This window comes from Macadamia integrifolia, chromosome 8 (assembly GCF_013358625.1).
Source record: "Macadamia integrifolia cultivar HAES 741 chromosome 8, SCU_Mint_v3, whole genome shotgun sequence".
NCBI classification, from domain to species: Eukaryota; Viridiplantae; Streptophyta; class Magnoliopsida; order Proteales; family Proteaceae; genus Macadamia; species Macadamia integrifolia.
This window is the reverse complement of record NC_056564.1, coordinates 16,724,783-16,743,031: the sequence shown is the minus strand read 5'-3', so window position 1 is coordinate 16,743,031 and position 18,249 is coordinate 16,724,783. Positions and strand designations below refer to the sequence as shown.

Below are 18,249 nucleotides of genomic sequence, written 5' to 3'. Positions count from 1 at the left end.
AAAAAAAAAAAAAAAAAAAAAATCAATTAGACTTTGAAGGCAATCAAGTGTTTGGCCTGATTAAATTACATGTTCGATCTCACCTTATTGTGTCAGGGAGTTTTTACTCTTTTTTTTTATTGTTATTTTTTATTAATTTGTTTACTTTTTCTTTTTGATAAAATAGTTTGTTTATTTTTTATTTTTATTTTTTTAGTAAAGAATTTATTGTTAATTTATTACTCTTTCACTACATATAATTATTTGACTATAATAATATAAAATTTGTGTATCAAATGACATGAAGTCTTTATAAAGAGTGTTAGAATAATTCATAATTGTGTTCCTCTTTCACTTTTTCCCTTTAAATTCTATCTAGCTTGTGAATGAGGTGTAGACTTTCCTATACATTGGACAAAGTGGAAGCATAAACTCAATTAAATTCTTTTTTTATTTATTATTTTAATAGTTCATCCCTTATTAAATGATATTTAGGAAAATAAAAAGTGGCTGATTTTCTACATTGTGATAGATTGTGGCCTATAATGAGGTAGGGTCCACCATCTTGTTTGAATTTTGATAGTGACCCAATCACCTAAGTCTGAGAAACTAACGAAGGGAAGAATGGTTTGCACTTTGCAATGGCGAAATCTTGGGGATGAAAGGATAGTTAGAGGACATGATTTTAAACTTTTACTCTAACAAATAGTTACCCGTCAAATGCACCAATGGGGAATTGCATTTGAAATAATTTTTTCCTAGACAGAAATTTATGTAGAACCATACATACTAATTAATAATTATTGGAGTAAAAATAATAACTTGTTATAAACTTAAATATACAAATAAAATGTTAATAAAATAAAAATTTAGCAAAAGATTTTATGCAAGGTTGTGTATATACATAGACGTGCCTTCAATTATTGAATGAGAGAGATATGAGAGTGTTATTACATTTCTACCCCAACTCCCATTAAACGATTCAAAGTCGTGATCATATATATATATATTTTTTTTTAAGGCCGAGCATAAAACCTTCCCCTATTATTATTATTGGAGAGAGGGCTCATCCTCTCATATTGATTATTTTAATATTTTAATAATTAAAAAAATAATAATAATATATTAATTCATTTGAGGAAGCCCAATGCGGTCAGAGAACCCAACCTTTTTTCTTCTTCTTATTATTATTTTTTTCTTTAGTCGGTTCCTCATTGATATATTATTTAAAAAAATCCACGTAAGACAAGCTCATTGGATGATTGGGGTATAAGGGATCGACACCTCTCGTGTCAACCACTGGTTTGACGCTGTCATTTTCTTATATTTTTTTTTCCTCTTATAGCCTTAGATATTTTTCATGACAGCTGTCGCTCTCGCTCTAATTCTTCCTTTTTTCACGTTCATGGTGGGAAGAAAACTGGGGACAAGGATATTTTTGCCATTTCAAGCAAAGTTAACGCCGTTTTCACCGACGTTATTTTCTTCTGCCCCCTACCATATAACGTCTACTTAACGACGTTTCGCCCCTTAGGGTTTTAATATTTTGAAGCATCTCCTTCCTTAACTTGAGCTCCACAAGTCTCACGGCCCAAGTGGCCCACAAGACTTTTATCTACGCTTGGGATGAGCCACGTCGGTTGGGTCAGATCCGGCGGATCGTTTAAGATACACCAACGAACCCTTGTGCTTCTCGTTTTAGATATTGTCCATCTCAGATGCTACTATGGCTTCGTTTCTGTCCACGTTGGAAGTTCCAGAATCTTTCGTGGCCTTCCGCGGACACTCCAGACCTCCATTTTCTCCACGTCATCCACCTCGAAATAATCTAATATCTTCTCGTTCACGTCGATATCTGTCTCACTTTAGCTTCTTCGTAGTTTTCCGACCAGTCAAGCTTCTCGGCAACTCCTGGAGAGAGAGAGAAAAAAAAAAAAAAAAAAAGAAGAAAGAAAAGAAAATTAAAGGAAGAAGAAGAAACGAATAAAGCTCTCTTAATAACTAAATCGATCTGAAAACAATGGCGTATTGTTTCTGCTAAGTGTCAAAGTTTGAGTCTGATCTCGCAGTTTGTTGCAGTCTTTCAGCAAGATCAAGCTCAACGGAGGTTTCTTTGTTATTTATCAATCAATGGAGCTTTAGAGGTTTTTTTTTTTTCCTATCCTCCAAACATTTTTGCTTGGTGTTATTTTAGATTTTTATGTAATTAATGATGGTCATTTTTCTTCTCTATGTGATATTGCGGTGCTCACTTGTAGAAAGTTCTGAAATCTTTTGTGTGTAGAAATATATTACTATATTAAATCCTGTAGATTAACGATTTTGAATTCAATGCTTTGTTCAAAATTATCACCGTACCGGTTTGTCTGTTTTGAGCAGATATTAGGGTTTGTATTATTGTTGTTAATCTGATGTCCTGCTCTGGTCGCACTGGGTAAGAGTGGACCGTTGAGGCTTAGTTATGTTATGAAGTAGTTTAATCTCTTTGAAATCCAATTTGTGGTGAATTTCACCAATTTATTTCATCTTATGGCTGCTTGCTTGACTGTTTATCTTGCAATTTGTAGGTGTTTCGGCCTTAGGGTATGAGATTAAATTGTTGATCTTATGATTGTGGAGGGTGATTGATCTTATGATTGTGGAGGGTGATTTCTTGTGGGCAACGGAATGTGCAAGTTCTCTAGTGTGGTGAAGGAGGGTTTTTCTCTCATCGGTCTTTTTGAATCTGGTTGATGGGGAGTGTTCCTCTTAACAACGGTGGTAGTGGAACCAAAGGGTTGGCGGAACTAAATTACCATGTGCATGAAGAGCCCAAGGAAATTAGGGACGGAGTTGTGGGTGAGGGACAGGGTCTCTCAGAAGAAGACGAGTCAAGAGTTAACGACGTTGCTGAGGATGAAGGACATGAAGGGCCCATCCAGGCTTCAGCTGTTGTGCGGCAACAGCAACAACAGCCTCAAGGCCCAGTGGTTTGTTGGGAGAGCTTTCTACCTCGTAGGTCACTGAAGGTTCTGCTGGTGGAAAATGATGATTCAACGCGCCATGTGGTCAGTGCACTGCTTCGTAATTGCAGTTATGAAGGTTAGTTGTTTTTTCTTTGCTTGGCAGAGAGTTCTTTTTATTTGATCCTCAACTTGAGGTAGCGTGTGATATTCCATTGTGGAAGTGAATATATATCATGTTCTTACAACAGTTTGTGGCTTTTGAGATGTCGCACAACCTCCTTTCTGAGTTGTTTCATTTGGTGGGAAGAAAGATTTTCGTGATCATGCAAAAGTCATCAAATCTCTTAGTGTGAAGATTGTATGCCTTTTCAGTTTGTTTGATTTGTTTCCTGATTTGTATTTCTAGAGATTTGAGCAGCGTAATATGCAAAATCACTTCCTTGGACCAGCCCAAACCCGTTGGGAACACGTTAGGTTTTACTTCTATTTCAGTTTTGGACTACAATTAGGAAACTTGAATTTCTTTTTTTATAAATATGCTTGTCACCCTATGCATTGGGTAGATTTAATGGAATGAAAGTTTGAGTGGTTATCTCCGGGTTGTGGAGTTGTGCGACCAGGTTGGTCGAAATGCAATCTCTTCTTTCCTCTACCTCGCCTTTTTTTCTTCCTGTTCCTTCTCTATTTTACTTTCTTAAACTTGGTCCCCATCCCCCCTTTTCAGCGGTGCTAATAACTCCACAAGGCTGGTATCGATCTCCCTCCTCTATTCTTCTTTCTACATGAGATTTTTCACCATCAAGGATTAGAGGGGAATACCGCGAAGTGAATATTTTAGATATCTGGGGTCAACTATAAATAAAGAAGGTAACATAGAGGATAATGTTTGACAGAGAATTAAAGTAGGATGGATGAAGTGGAGAAATGTGACCTAAGACCGAAATATACCTCTAAAGCTTAAGGGAAAATTCTATAAGACTATTGTATGATGTATGAGGTGAAATGTTGGGCTAGTAAAAAAGTGTCATATTGAGAAGATGTGTAGCAGTGATGAGGTTGTTAAGATGGATGTCAAGATGTGTGGCAAAACTAGGAATAATAAAGTGAGGAATGAGCATATTAGAGCTGATTTGGGAGTTGCGATTGAAGGAGCCAAAAGAGCTTGGAGTAAGCATAAAATGACCATAGGAGAAGTGGTGAGGAATGACATGCATATCCTAGGATTTGGACGAGAGAGAGAGAGAGAGAGAGAGAGAGAGAGAGAGAGAGAGGGTCTGATTGAGTTTTCTTTTGTTGTGTCTATTGTCCCTCAGCTCTAACGAGAGGAAGAAGAAATAAAGACAGAATTGATGTTAATTACATAAAATCCCTTTATCTCTTAATTTGTTCTTGTTTTATCCTCTCTTCATAGAAGTTTCCAGAATTGCTCTAATTTGAAGCAATCTTGTTTCTTCTCCTAAAAGCCCCCCCCCCAAACTGTTCACCATGTTTACAGTTTTGCCACCAAACCCTTGATTTGGATTATTTAGAATTCTTGTGGGACCACAACAATCCCAAAGCTTTCACGACCCGGGATTGCATTAATTTGTGCAATGACTGCTATGTTTATTGGGTGATTGTCATTACTCTATGGACAGTGATTGGATTTTTGTTTACATCTGATGCTGTATAGTTTTGCAAATTTTGTTGTATTATTAGTTCAATTTGTTGGAAGTGTGTATATCAAATTCATAAATTGTTTATTTTTGATTGTGATTGCTTGACATTGATGGGCTGTGGTTGTCCATAGTTTTTTTTTTTTAAACCTTAAATATGTTAATGAATAATGACTAGGGACAAAATTGGGAATTCTATTTGTTTGGTCATCATGAGCTCAGGAATGTTGATTCCAGAACACAAATGTGGGTGTGCATACTGTGTGTATATTGAATTGGATAACATAAGAATCTTGGAATGGAATACTTGTCAGTTGTTTAGAGGACAAGATTCTCATTAGTAGTCTTCAATTGGTCCCCAGATCTAAGAGGTCCCTATCGTTGTAGCCAGACATTATGGGTTTTCCGATGACTGATATCTCCTTTGACTATATATCAATGTGCTTGATAGGTTAGATTTGTGGTGTTTGACTATGGATGAAAGAGATGCTCAACAAGGCATCTACATCCATATTGGGTGAATATCAGAGAGACTTTGAATTTGATTGGATGAAAATCTGGATCAGCATGTATCAATATTTATTTTCTAAATGTTTTGGAAATTTTTTAAGATACCCAATCGGAAGTTCAGATTCCTTGCATGCCATTTCGACAAATCTGTGTTGTTACTGTTTTTTTAGAAGAAGAAATGATCTATGAAGAAATGGGAGAATGCCGGCGAGCCAATCGGCATTTACATTTATTATTATGATTAGTCCATTCCTAATTTGGAATCCTTAATTGATTCATCTCCAAATCACATACCATGTGGTTAACATAAGGTGATTCCCTAATCAAATCCCTTTTCTGTTTATTAGTTTCCTTCTATGACACTTTGACCTGACAAAAGTAATTGGTTTAAAGGAACATGGTGGATTAATTGGACTTTTAACTTAGAGTCAACTTTTATTTTCATAATAATGTTTTATGAAAATATATGTATTTTCTTGGTATTTATTTCATAATATTTTAATGCCTAATAGTAGTAATTGGTTTAAAGGAACATGATGGATTAATTGGACTTTTAACTTAAGAGTCAAATTTTATTTTCATAATAATGTTTTATGAAAGTATATGTTTTTTCTTGGTATTTATTTCATAATATTTTAATGCCTAATAGTAGTTTATTGTGATGGAGATTTTGGATTAAGAAATTTTAAGTTGGAGTTTTATTTCTGATTTTGTATTAAAGTGACATCATAATGCTGCCGTGGTACTTGTATATAATTTTGTGACTAGACAGGCATTATTATTGGACACAACTTCATATTTAGTTGTTCATACTGTTGTCTCTTCTTCATCCTGATTTTTGGATTTGATTTTGGCAGTTACGACTGCTTCAAATGGTTTACAAGCATGGAAAATACTACAAGATCTGGCCAATCATATTGATCTTGTGCTAACTGAGGTAGTCATGCCTTGTTTATCGGGCATTGGTCTTCTATGCAAGATAATGAGCCACAAAACCTGCAAGAATATTCCTGTGATTAGTAAGTATTTTTCCTATCCCTTCGTTACTACTTCTGGCATTAAAGTCTGGTTCTTTTTCTCATTGTTTCTAGTAAGGTTGATATGTTTAACTTCTACTCCTAATGAGGTTTGTATGCAGTGATGTCATCTCATGATTCTATGGGTATAGTCTTTAAATGTTTGTCAAAGGGTGCAGTTGACTTTTTAGTGAAGCCTATTCGAAAGAATGAGCTTAAAAACCTTTGGCAACATGTTTGGAGGAGATGCCACAGTGTGAGTTGCTATTTGTTTCTATCTTTGTTCTATTTCTTTAACTTTAGATGGAAATATATATTATAAACAAATTCCGGGAGACTAGATCTTGGGTCAATGTTAATATTAGCATAGACATGTGAATGAGATGATTTGGTAATAGGCCATCAATTTATTCATTTGTGCTAGTAGAATCTTTTTGTTTGCAAGGTTGATATCACATATGTTGTAAGAGTTTCAATTAAGGAGACTCTTATAGATTTTATTAGACTTGTTGCTTATCTACTCATTCTCTTTTAGATTCTATTAGACTTTTTGCTTATCTAATCATTCTGAATCACTTGCTCACAATTTACTTCTCTGGGACTGTTGGTGCTGTTTCCCATTGCTATTCGACATTGCATTAATTTTTCGTCTTCTTCTCAGTCTAGTGGTAGTGGAAGTGAAAGTGGTATACAGGCTCAAAAATCTGCCAAGTCAAAAAGTGTTGAAGAATCTGACAATAATACTAGCAGCAATGATGAAGATGATAATGGGAGCATTGGTTTAAATGTTAGGGATGGAAGTGACAATGGAAGTGGCACTCAGGTATGGATATACAGATACTTTTTGAATGATGTTGGATCTACTTGTATGTTTTGTGGACTGTAGTTTGCCTCAAGGCCATTCTCAAGCTTTAACTTTCTTGTGTGTTTGTATAACCTCTTGTGTTGCTCTCAGTTTTTATTTTTCTTTTTCTTCATATGGGAAATATAAAACCTAGGTGGTAAATTTACTTTATCATTGATTGTTCATCTACAGTTGCTAAAATAACACTCACGTTCTGGAATGAAAAGTTTGGTGTTGTTTTAATTTACCTTTTCTGATCATTAACTTGATATAGTTTTATTTGGTGATTACAAACTCGGTTGGTTTTGACTCTTGATAGCACTTTATGCAATCTTCTCATAATATTATTGAAGCATAAGCTAACAATGTAAGGGTGCTGCCCACTTTTTTGAACAAAAAATTCTCTTGATCTCCCCCCCACCCTCGCCCCTTCTTTCTTATTTTGTGTCAAGAGAGGGTGAGGTTTCTCGCATTTCCTCTTGATCTCTCCCCCCCACCCCCCGCCCCTTTTTTTTTTTTTAATGGAAGAGGCAACTAATCATAAACGCCTAATATTATCTATAGTATTGGCCTCATTATGATCCCTTTCCTAAAATATTCTAACCTCCAAAAGAAAGAGAGAATATACGCCTTCACATTAAAAGTGCCTTCTTGGCAAAACTTATTAGTTTTAGTCATAAGCTTGAGTGCACTCGACTTCTAAGGTCGTATCTCTTTCTTCGGCTTCAGCTCCAGCTCTTTAATGTTATAATCGGTGAATTGTTTGAATATCATTATTGATGCATGATATGAACCTGAAGACTCCTAGTCATTTTTATCACCTTATCAAGCTGGTTTATCAACCAACTTGGATTTTATGTTACCATTAACTTTCCTATTTCTTGGCACCTCCTACTCTTCTATCACTCAGTTAATGCCACCTTTTATGCACCACACAGGGACCAGGAAGCTTATTCATATTGGGTGTGTGGTCCAGGAGGCCTAAAAGTTGAACCCAACCCTCCATTAAGGGACTTTAGGTGTGCCTATTATTGAGTCCTAGTGGTTCAGCTTCATAGCAACCCCTTATCTTCTTGGTCCTTTCAAAATAGTCACGTGGGCGGGGGTGGTTCTGCGGTGTTTATTTAGTCTTATAAGTGGAGCCAATAAAAAAGTCTGGCCATGGGTTACTGTCTAAGTCAGTAAAGAGTGTCATACTAGTGTTGCCTACATTTTGGAGGGCTTAGTTGGCCTCTAGTCGTTAAGTCACTTAAGAAATCACTAAAAACAGTTAGGCCAGCTCTCTCTCTCTCTCTCTCTCTCTCATATAAAGTCTTGACATATCTTCTCTTCTCCTATAGTCTGTTCTCCCAGGTATTTCTTTCACTTTGTGTCATGTCAAGATCTGAAATTTTTGCGGGTTCTGTTTGTTCAAGAACTACAAACAGGTTAGATTTTATCCTCATTTCTCTAAAAACTTCCGCAATTTGATTGTCTTTTATCCTTTAAACTCTTCTTTTGATTCTGTCAACCTATAAACGGTTCTGGACAATCTGATTTAGGAATTGAATCTCTCTTGAGTCGGTAATTTCTGGAGTTGAATTCTGGGGTCATAAATTTATCCTCGATTCTGGTTCAGATCGATTCCTTTATGTACCTGATGCAGCGCAGGAGTATATGACATACTCCCGCAGGAAGAATAAAGGCTGGGGCCAGTGCCAGCTTGATAAGGACTGATTCCAGCCCATTTGTGGGCTTAGTTAGCTATTTAAGTTTTCCTTTTTGGATTATGTTTCACTTTTGTTTTTCAACTATGTTTTGTAATTAGCAATAGGATGATTTCATAGTCAGATTAGGATTTGATTTCATAGTTAGATTATGATTATGAATTAAATTAGTTATATAAAGCTTGTAAGAGCCATTGGCTCAATCACAATTTTTAGGATTAATGAAGTTAGTTTTCTGCAATTACGCTGTGCGATTCAGTCATGGGTTGAAAATTGGACAGGGGGATTCTGATCCGATTGGTGGGAAGCCATTGTTATTTATCTTATCTTTCTTGTACTCGGTTTTACTGCTACAAGGTACTGATCTGATTCTGCCATCGATTGAATACCTTCTTGTCTTAATGAAATATCTTCTATTTCTGACTTCCACTGATAAAGAAGGAAAGGAAAATAAAGTACACAAGTGTAAAAGGTGGTAGCTCTGGAGTGTATACGTCCTGGGTTTCCATAACCTGAAGGGCTGGGGTATCATCAGAAAAATAAATTATAAGTTGCATTTTTGGATTCTGTGTAAATTAGTTTCAATAACTTGAGTGTCAGTGGAAGTCAGAAGATATTTCATTAAGACATGAAGAAACTCTAAATGGGAAGTGCAGGATTCTTGTAACTATATTGGTCTTGCATTTCTTCCCCTGGTGATTATTCGGAACTGATCCCTTCACTATTACTCAATACGGCTTATATTCTTATGCTAATTTGGCATGACCTATACACTATCTGCTCACAGAGATAAGAGAGACTCATCATGGGAATACATGACATTAACAGCTACAAGCAGAACTTGTCTTTTGACACCAGATGCCTCTTGATGAAGTAGCCTTAAATTTCATGCCAGTTCTAATACTACAGAAGACATTAAAGAATCAGGATTCTTGAATGCTGACAGAACCTGAGCAGTTATGATCTTGTTTTGCAGAGCTCCTGGACAAAACGCGCAGTAGAAGTTGACAGTCCACAACCTATGTCACCATGGGACCAAATAACCGATCCTCCTGATAGCACCTGTGCCCAGGTTATTCATCCAAAGACCGAAGCATTAGGCAATGAATGGGTTCCTGTGACTGCAGCAAGAAAATGCAAAGAACAAGGTGAGAAGCTTGGTATGCTTTAAAAAACTATAAAGGAAAAAGAGGAAACCTTGCATACAGATGATTTAGCTGCTATGCAATGCACTAATCCATGCTGCAAACCATTGTTTTCCATTCTTCAGACGGTGTTGCAATGGGCAAAGATTTGGAGATTGGAGTACCTAGAAATTCAGGTTTACAACTTGAATTTCCAAGTGAGAAAATCTCTACCAATTTTTCCCACACAAAGCAGGAAACATTGCCTGAACTAGAGCGCAAGGAAGATAATGAGGAAATAGATAATGGACTACTACAACTGAACAAGGAGAAGCCAGTAGGTGACATGAGGGCCCAAGCTGCTGAATTAATAGCTACGGTTGCCAACAGTACCAATCATAAGGTGGAAACAGGAATTTCAGAAGTTCCCAATGCCCTTTCCAAGATCCCAGATGTCAGAGATAAGACTGTAGCTGACAGGGAAGAACTACCATCCCTTGAACTGAGTTTAAAGAGATTGAGACGAGTTGGAGATGTTGGGAGTGCCACTTTTGATGAATGCAATGTTTTGAGACATTCAGACCTTTCCGCCTTCTCAAGGTATGAATGAAACTTGTAGGTCTCTGATAATGCCAATTTCCATATTGTCAGCTTCAGAACAAGCGGAGCTTTCCTATATTCTTTAGCATTTGTGCAGGTACAATACTGCTTCAACTATAAATCAGGCTCCCACTGGAAACATAGGAAGCTGCTCTCCTCTTGGTAATAGTTCTGAAGCACTGAAGACAGAGTCAATGCACAATTTTCTCTCCCATTCAAATGGAACACCTCCAAATCAACAATCCAGTAGTAACAACGATGACATGGGATCCACGACTAAAAATGCTTTCACCAAGCCAGCACTTCTCAATGATAAGTGTGCATCCATTCCTTCAGCCAAGTCTCTGCACCCTTCTGCCTTCCAACCTGTGCAGAATGGTCGCATTTGTCCACCGCAGCAAGTCATACCCAAGAAGGCTAATGATGGAGCAGCTGCCATAGTCCAGGCACAACCAAAAGGATCAAATAAACAAGTTAAAGTCCAGCATCACCATTACCACTACCATCACCATCACCACCATCACCACAATCCGCAGCAACAATCACCACCACCAGATCACGAAGATTTTTCATTGAAAAATGTAGCAGCAGCTGCTCCACAGTGCGGGTCATCCAATGTGTTTGGTGGGCTTATGGAAGGTAATACGGGTAACTGTAGCCTGAATGGTAGTACCTCGGGAAGTAACTATGGGAGCAATGGCCAGAATGGAAGTAGCACTGCCATGAACACTGGAGGAATGAACATGGAAAGCGACAATGGGATAACTGGAAGAAGTGGAGCTGGTGATGGTAGTGGGAGTGGAGGTGGGAGCGGAGTAGATCAAAACAGATCTGCACAAAGAGTTGCTGTATTGACCAAGTTCCGTCAGAAGAGGAAAGAGAGATGCTTTGAGAAGAAGGTAACCAACTCTCGGTTGTTTTGTGCCTTTTTATGTTTGTTTCTGGGACCAAATATCGCTAATAAACTCAGTACCATTTCTTTACACAAATGAAAAGGTCTGCTGCTCAACTCTCCCAGCATGAATACTCATTCTAGTTGAACGGATAGCTTTCTATGATGGGAAAGCATTCTCAAAAACTGGCCAGACTGTAGAATCCACTCAAAAGGAAATATTTGCATGCACATAAGAACAGCGGAAAATACTAGTGACACAACCTTGTGTTGCTCACAACCATGCTGTACAGCTGGGATACTGGCCATGTATCCATACATGTTGGATTGGTCCCACTATCAGCAGCTCCCAGCTGCCTCTGAGGGACAGTGTTTATGTCTAGCATTTTCCGTAGATAAATTGCCCTCACCTGTATTCAATAAGCTGACTCCTAGAGATACACAGCTACTGGATTAATGCTAAGTACAGTTGCTACTATCATGTCAGCAAGCAGGTGCTAATCCAGGGGAGCCAGATCTTGAGGGTGACCTAAGTGAGCATGCTAGTCTTCTATTCTAATTCATTGTGAAAGAATTGATGGAACTGCCCTTTGCTCGTCTCTTCAGGTCCGCTACCAAAGCAGGAAAAAACTGGCGGAGCAGCGACCTCGTGTTCGTGGACAATTTGTACGGCAAGCAATGCCTGAACAGACCAGCCATGATGCTGATAGATGACCTACCCTTGTGCCCTGGTAGTGCATGTGGAGTTATGTCCATGAGATTAGCCTAGCAGCATATGTAGGGGGGAAACAATTTAAGAGCTTGTGCTAGGACTTTCGAGCAAAGGGGAACAAGTTGATGGGATATTTTGTGATTAAAGATCAGACCATTGACATTATAACTCTTAAGACACCTTGGACTTTACTTTATGGTTGTGGACTTTGATGACTGCCAGTACAGAGAAGGTAGTCACTCTTCAAATGGGTAGTGTTCATCCTGTAAGAATAGTATAAGTTGTCATTCCTTTTGTTGCTGGTGGTTGTGTTTGGACATGTTTTTTGGCTGTTTCCTAAAGTGCTTTCTTTCCCTAATTCTGGTGTCTGATGAAAGTGGGCTCCAAGCTTCTAATTACTCTTTTCATTTCTGACCCTTTTTTCAATTTTTGTTAAACAGTTTATTTTGATACTTGAAAAACAGAAATTGAATCAAAGATCAGCGTAGGAAGTACTAGCAGCAGGAGGGAGAAAATAGAAACTGTTTTGCAAAGAAATTGGTGTACATCAACTTTCAATGCGAGGATATGCTGAAGATGAGGTAATCCTTCACTCCTTTAGATTGTCTGTCCTATAATGGAAGGCCTGAAAACTTGGGGTAAAAAAGGTCCCTGAGCCAACGGCGTAGGTAATGGGAGCACTTCTCTCTCTCTCCTCTTCGCGCTGTTCAGGCCTGATTTGGTCCGATCGATACCTTGCAATAAACCCAAGGGGTTGAGGGCTAAAAGATGGGTGAGGAGATCAACAAAGCTGCATTCAGTCGAAGATGTGACAGGCCCATGAATTGGATACGGCTATCTCAGCATTTGTCCAAATGAAAATTAACCAAGTGTGATTAGCATGTGTCATCAACCAGGTAGCAGGAAAGAAAATCAAGACAGATGAGTGTTGCGACATGAATTAGGATGAATAAAGAAGAAACTGTGCGTATGAGAGACATGGATAGGATAAGAATAAACAAGAAACTGAGGCAAGTAAAGGGGGAAAAAAGAACAACGAGAAAGGGACTGACAGCATATGCTCTGCTCATACTGAAAGCCTCAAAGGGATGGAGCTGTGCCAACTCTGCCAAGGGAGAAAAGCCGGTAAAAGGAGTAATAAGTATAGCGCTTTCTGAACCGAGGTGAAAGAGCAAGCCTTGCGTTGCGGTTGTTGCTTGTTTGACCATAAAAGGATGAACCATTCTATCCAAGCATTGGGTATCTAGTGCTTGCTTTAGTTCTTTGACCAAATCTTAGATCCAGAGTTCATGGTAGTTCAGCCATGCAAGTGTCAGTTACGCAAATTTACTATGCTCTTAGAAGTAGCCAAGATGGGCCCCCCGATGGTGGTGGTGGTGTTGGTGGCGGGCTCAACTAAGGCCCACAAGGCTCACAACCAATCCACGGATGATGAAAATTGTTTTCATGTATAGGGTTTGTTTTTAGAAATGGCTTCATATTACCAAAAAAAAAAAAAAAAAAAAAGGCTTCACAACACCGATCACGAGTTGAGGAATCGGATCAGATAGGCAATACGGGGTAAAACAGTAATTAAATATTTTCTTATTCGACCCAGGGTATTTCTGTCCGATTTGGGTCGAGATTGGATCAGTTCAGTATCAGCCTTGATTAATCCCAACCCCAATTTTGTCTTCTCAAACCTCTCAAACCTTGTATTTATCTCTTTCCTCAAATAATTTAAGATTATAGATTTTAAGTTTCATGGATCCAATTATGATTCAAGATTGCAACCTTCATTGCTGTTCTTGTTCCCATGATGTTTGCAGTAATTCCTTATATTTCTTCAGCAACTTCCTGATCATCTTGGTGAGAAGCCTTGCGGAGGAATGTTAGGAAGCCTGCTCTTTTTTTATAACGGAATAATTTATTGTCATCAAAATGGTGAACTAACAAATTTTGACCTTACCTTTTGCCTTTTATTTTATTCTCAAAAACATTTAATACAGTTTTTCAGTGAAGGTCTCAGTTTTGATTTTGGAAAGAGAATTTATTTGTCGATTTCAGTTTGGCTCATTACGTTTTAGTGACTCCAGATCGGCCCTACCAAAACCAATCGAGAACAACCAACTATTGAATGCGTATGGTATATATCAATTTCTCTGGTTCATCTCAACTATACAGCCAACCTCTAAATTGATGTTGATGGGCGTCTCCAAGATCTATAATATCCTTTGTGATATTGATGTTTAGGTTGGAATCATAATTTTAGGTATTGGTATTGGATCGGTTGGATTGGCCATATTGTGTCAAGATGAGACTGATCCAATACTTGGCTGATCTAATATTGGGTATCGTATCAATATCAAGGGTAAAATAAAGAAAAACAAAAAAACAAAAAAAAAATCTAATTTTTATAAAAGTAAGGGTAATATTGATTGATCGGATTCTGGACCAATATAGCTGATCCCAAATCGATGATGGTATTGGTATAGGCTGAGGAACATGACCAAGGACACTAAGGTCCACAAGTTTTAGTATTAGTTTAAGGATCGAGTTTTCCTTCACCCCATGGAAGAAGGAATTCCTTCACCAATGACCTTATTATTCTTAACCCTAACCTTACCTATTTCTTAATCGAGTTAAAAGTGTCTAACCTTAAGAGAATAACATATTTATTAATCACACGGGTTAGGTGTGATTGTGTGTAACCAGAGTTTACCCTTGAACCCTAAACTATAAGACCATGCAGATCCGAGAGGTTTCTTGTTAGGACAGAAAAAAAAAAAATGATTTATTAACACACCCTTAACCTTTACCCAACCATTTATTTATTGTGTTGTATTAGTGTCAAATTTCAATAAACCCAAACCCTATAATTTCCTTTTTATTTTCACAGGTTGCAAAAAATTGCAGCCGCTTGGTATTCTTAACATTCTATTGCATAAAACGCTCGTCACTTTTTGGCTCTAGTGTTTGTTTATTTAGCTAAAAGATATAGCAATCAAATACCTTTTCAGTTTTGTTACAGTAACTAAACTGTAAAGAATTGACCTTTAAGTTCTCTTGTTGCAACTAGACTACCCTTTAGGCCTAGGTATCATATCACCAATAATTGAATGCCAATTCAGACATTTACAGGTTTCTTTGTCCATTAGCATTGTGGATATTTGAGTGATAACTGGTCCTCCTTCAATTTTCAAATGCTTCCAAGGGATAATAATAATTTGGACACATTCATAGAGGTTTTGTGGTGGGTATATCTACATAGTTTGTTGGAAAAAGCAGAGTTTAGAGACTTTTGATCCCAATCAAACTTAATTGTAATCATTGAGTGGTATTTAAATTTTCAAACATGCTATGGCAGATCAAGTGGATATAAATAGAGGAGCCCCATGTATCTTTGTTAATGTATATAATTTTTTTTTTCATGTATAAAACTATAAATTAGAGAGGTAAGATGCTTGAATTAATCTTTGAAAATTGAAATATCAAGGAAGAATAAAAGAAAAAAAAGTGCACTCGGTGTACGAGGCTCCCGCATATGTGAGTTTTGGGGGCAAAAATTATGCAGCCTTACTTCAAGAATGTGAGATATCAAGGAAGATGAGTCACAAAAATATGATGAATTTACTTTTTGCCATACCAAATTGGATCAAAATCAAATTTTATCTTAATGGTTTATAACTTTGTTTCGATCTAATACCAGATTGAAATCAGTTCAACTTTATCAAAGCCAAACCCAAGTGACTTGTAACTAATTGATACCTGTAATCTCTCACAAATTTGTCACAAATACCTCTAATCTCTCTCTCAAACCAACACTCAGACAGACATTAATTTTTTTTGACTTTTTTCTTGTTCATTTCTTTCTTAAAAAAAAAAAATTATAAATTAAATAATTTAATATACATTTGGGCATACAGATAAGATTACAGTGTTGATTCAAATAACCCTTCAATAAAAAGAGCTGTGGGAGGTTAAAGTCATGCTATGAGCACGTGCGGGAGTTAACGCAGCTACCAGTCCACCACAGCGTAGAAAATTAGTTGGCGGACAATATTGTCATGGGAAGCTTGAAAAGGACGCACACATAAACTCATTACCACACACACACACACAAAAACTTCAATCTCTCTCTCTCTCTCTCTCTCTCTCTCTCTCTCTCTCGAGAATGCTAAAACTATAGCTTCTCGTGTGTTGTCTCGTGACTCAAACCCCAACTAACTTTCTTAAACTTCTTCACCTAACCCTCTCTGTCTCTGCGCAAAGTCTGAAGTTGAACCACCACACTCCACTTCACCTCCCTTATCTCCAACCGCTCCATTTATCTCTCCATGACAACATCTCCTCTATCCTTTTGTTGACCTGTTGCCTCTGAACAACTGTCGTTGTTTTTTCTTTTTCCCTTTCTTTCTTTTGTCTTTCCATCTTTCTTGTTTCATCTCTTCCTCTCTCACCTCACGTAAATATCCATCTATTTTATTGATGCAAAGGGATTCTTTTTTTAAGTACTGGTTTTATCCTTGAGTTATAGCTTAATGAAAAAGGTTTTTTAAGCTGCTGCAGTAGGATACACTAGCATTACCGTATCTATCCCCCTCTCTCTCTCTCTTGAAAAGGGTTCCACCTCTCAAGTCTCAATCTTTACCCTCTTGCTCTCATGATCGATAGCCCACTAGAATTGTAGAGTATTAGTCTTTTAGCAATTTATTCAGGTATTTACTGTTTTCATATACTTTTTAGGAGTTCTATTTTCCTAATGCATTCAAATTTGAGATTCAACCATTCAACATTATATTAGAGCTTTTTTTTTTTTTTTTTTTTTTTTTTCATGCACTATCTTTCAGGTGTATTGCAAGGTCCCATTCCATCTAGACGTGAGGGCATGTTTGGGAGTTCATAGGCCTGCAGTGTTTCATCGGTTTTTTCTAGTCCTTAATATCTTTATGAGAAAAAGAAGCAGAAGCTGCTAGAAGTGCAGATTTTAATATACACCCTCTCACATAATGAACAATGTGGATTTCATATTGATATTCTCTCTTTCCTATTAATCATTTGGATCCCATGTGGATAATATATGTGATTCATAGATTCCTTCTTATATTGATCTCGTGAAAAAACTCTCTCCTTGTCTGATTTTTATGTACTTACACAAATCTTTCTATCCAATGCCTTATAAGGTTTTAAATTGATGACTCCAATCCTATCTTAAAAAAACTATTTAAACATAAAAAATAATAATAAATAAATAAATAAAGGATTTTTACAAGGAAACCCCTAGTTTGGATGATGAACTGAGGTTGAATATTCCATAAAAAATGTATAGGTTCCCTAAATTAATGTCATAGTTTCTGGTAGTACACTACACTAATTAAGAGGTGATAGCACATCTGGTTGGTTCTCTTAATCCCCTTGATCTTGAAGATAGGGTTTACGTGGACTTTGGTCAACCACCCACGCGGTTCACTGCCACCAATTAATGTATGTTATCTTCTGCCAATCAACTGTGACCGATGTGAGGGCTAAAAATGGAATTTCATAAAAAAAGTCAAAGTCAAACTTATAGAATTGTTACTTCTGAAAAGAAGACCATTAGTTGCGTGACTCTGCGTGTTTGGAATTCGGATTTCGATAAAACCTCACCTCTGCTCTAAGATTGCTTAGCATGTGGCCTTTCAGAATAACCTTTGCAAATAAATAAATAAATAAAAATAGATTTATCTTGTGATTTTTATAAATATCACCTTTTATTATTACATCAATACCTATTTATATATATTTAAAAAAAAAAATCATTGTATCAATGTATGATCCACCAAATTATCTCAAATGAATTGGTGATAAAAAAATACTAATTGAAATATTTAAAAAACCTTTGCAAATAAATAAATAAATAAAAATAGATTTATCTTGTGATTTTTATAAATATCACCTTTTATTATTACATCAATACCTATTTATATATATTTAAAAAAAAAAATCATTGTATCAATGTATGATCCACCAAATTATCTCAAATGAATTGGTGATAAAAAAATACTAATTGAAATATTTAAAAAACCTTTGCAAATAAATAAATAAATAAAAATAGATTTATCTTGTGATTTTTATAAATATCACCTTTTATTATTACATCAATACCTATTTATATATATTTAAAAAAAAAAATCATTGTATCAATGTATGATCCACCAAATTATCTCAAATGAATTGGTGATAAAAAAATACTAATTGAAATATCAATTAGTCTAACGTGAAAACATCCTTTGCAGTAAGCATCGGAT

At 36.6% G+C, this 18,249-nt stretch overlaps 1 protein-coding gene across 3 annotated transcripts; it reads left to right on the top strand.

Annotated features, from left to right (window-relative positions):
• Nucleotides 1-1,711: 1,711 nt before the first annotated feature.
• LOC122086227 (two-component response regulator-like PRR37) lies at nt 1,712-12,341 on the top strand. 3 transcript variants are annotated; one of them, XM_042654962.1, is made up of 9 exons: nt 1,712-2,123; nt 2,547-3,060; nt 5,947-6,108; nt 6,216-6,361; nt 6,767-6,928; nt 9,632-9,815; nt 9,926-10,379; nt 10,477-11,278; nt 11,878-12,341. In XM_042654962.1, exons 2-9 carry the CDS (start codon nt 2,712-2,714, stop codon nt 11,983-11,985), a joined length of 2,367 nt encoding a protein of 788 aa, XP_042510896.1. In that variant the 5' UTR covers nt 1,712-2,123; nt 2,547-2,711; the 3' UTR covers nt 11,986-12,341. The 3 variants fall into 3 exon arrangements, with proteins under 3 accessions (XP_042510896.1, XP_042510898.1, XP_042510897.1); XM_042654964.1 differs by having other exon boundaries at nt 1,715-2,123; nt 9,632-9,803; XM_042654963.1 differs by having other exon boundaries at nt 1,716-2,123; nt 6,228-6,361.
• Nucleotides 12,342-18,249: the final 5,908 nt, after the last annotated feature.

Coding starts and splice junctions, on each gene's coding strand:
- LOC122086227 (XM_042654962.1), top strand. CDS start 2,712: ATGGGGAGTGTTCCTCTTAACAACGGTGGTAGTGGAACCAAAGGGTTG. Junction 6,929..9,631: donor ACAATGGAAGTGGCACTCAG/GTATGGATATAC, acceptor CTTGTTTTGCAG/AGCTCCTGGACAAAACGCGC. Junction 10,380..10,476: donor GACCTTTCCGCCTTCTCAAG/GTATGAATGAAA, acceptor GCATTTGTGCAG/GTACAATACTGCTTCAACTA.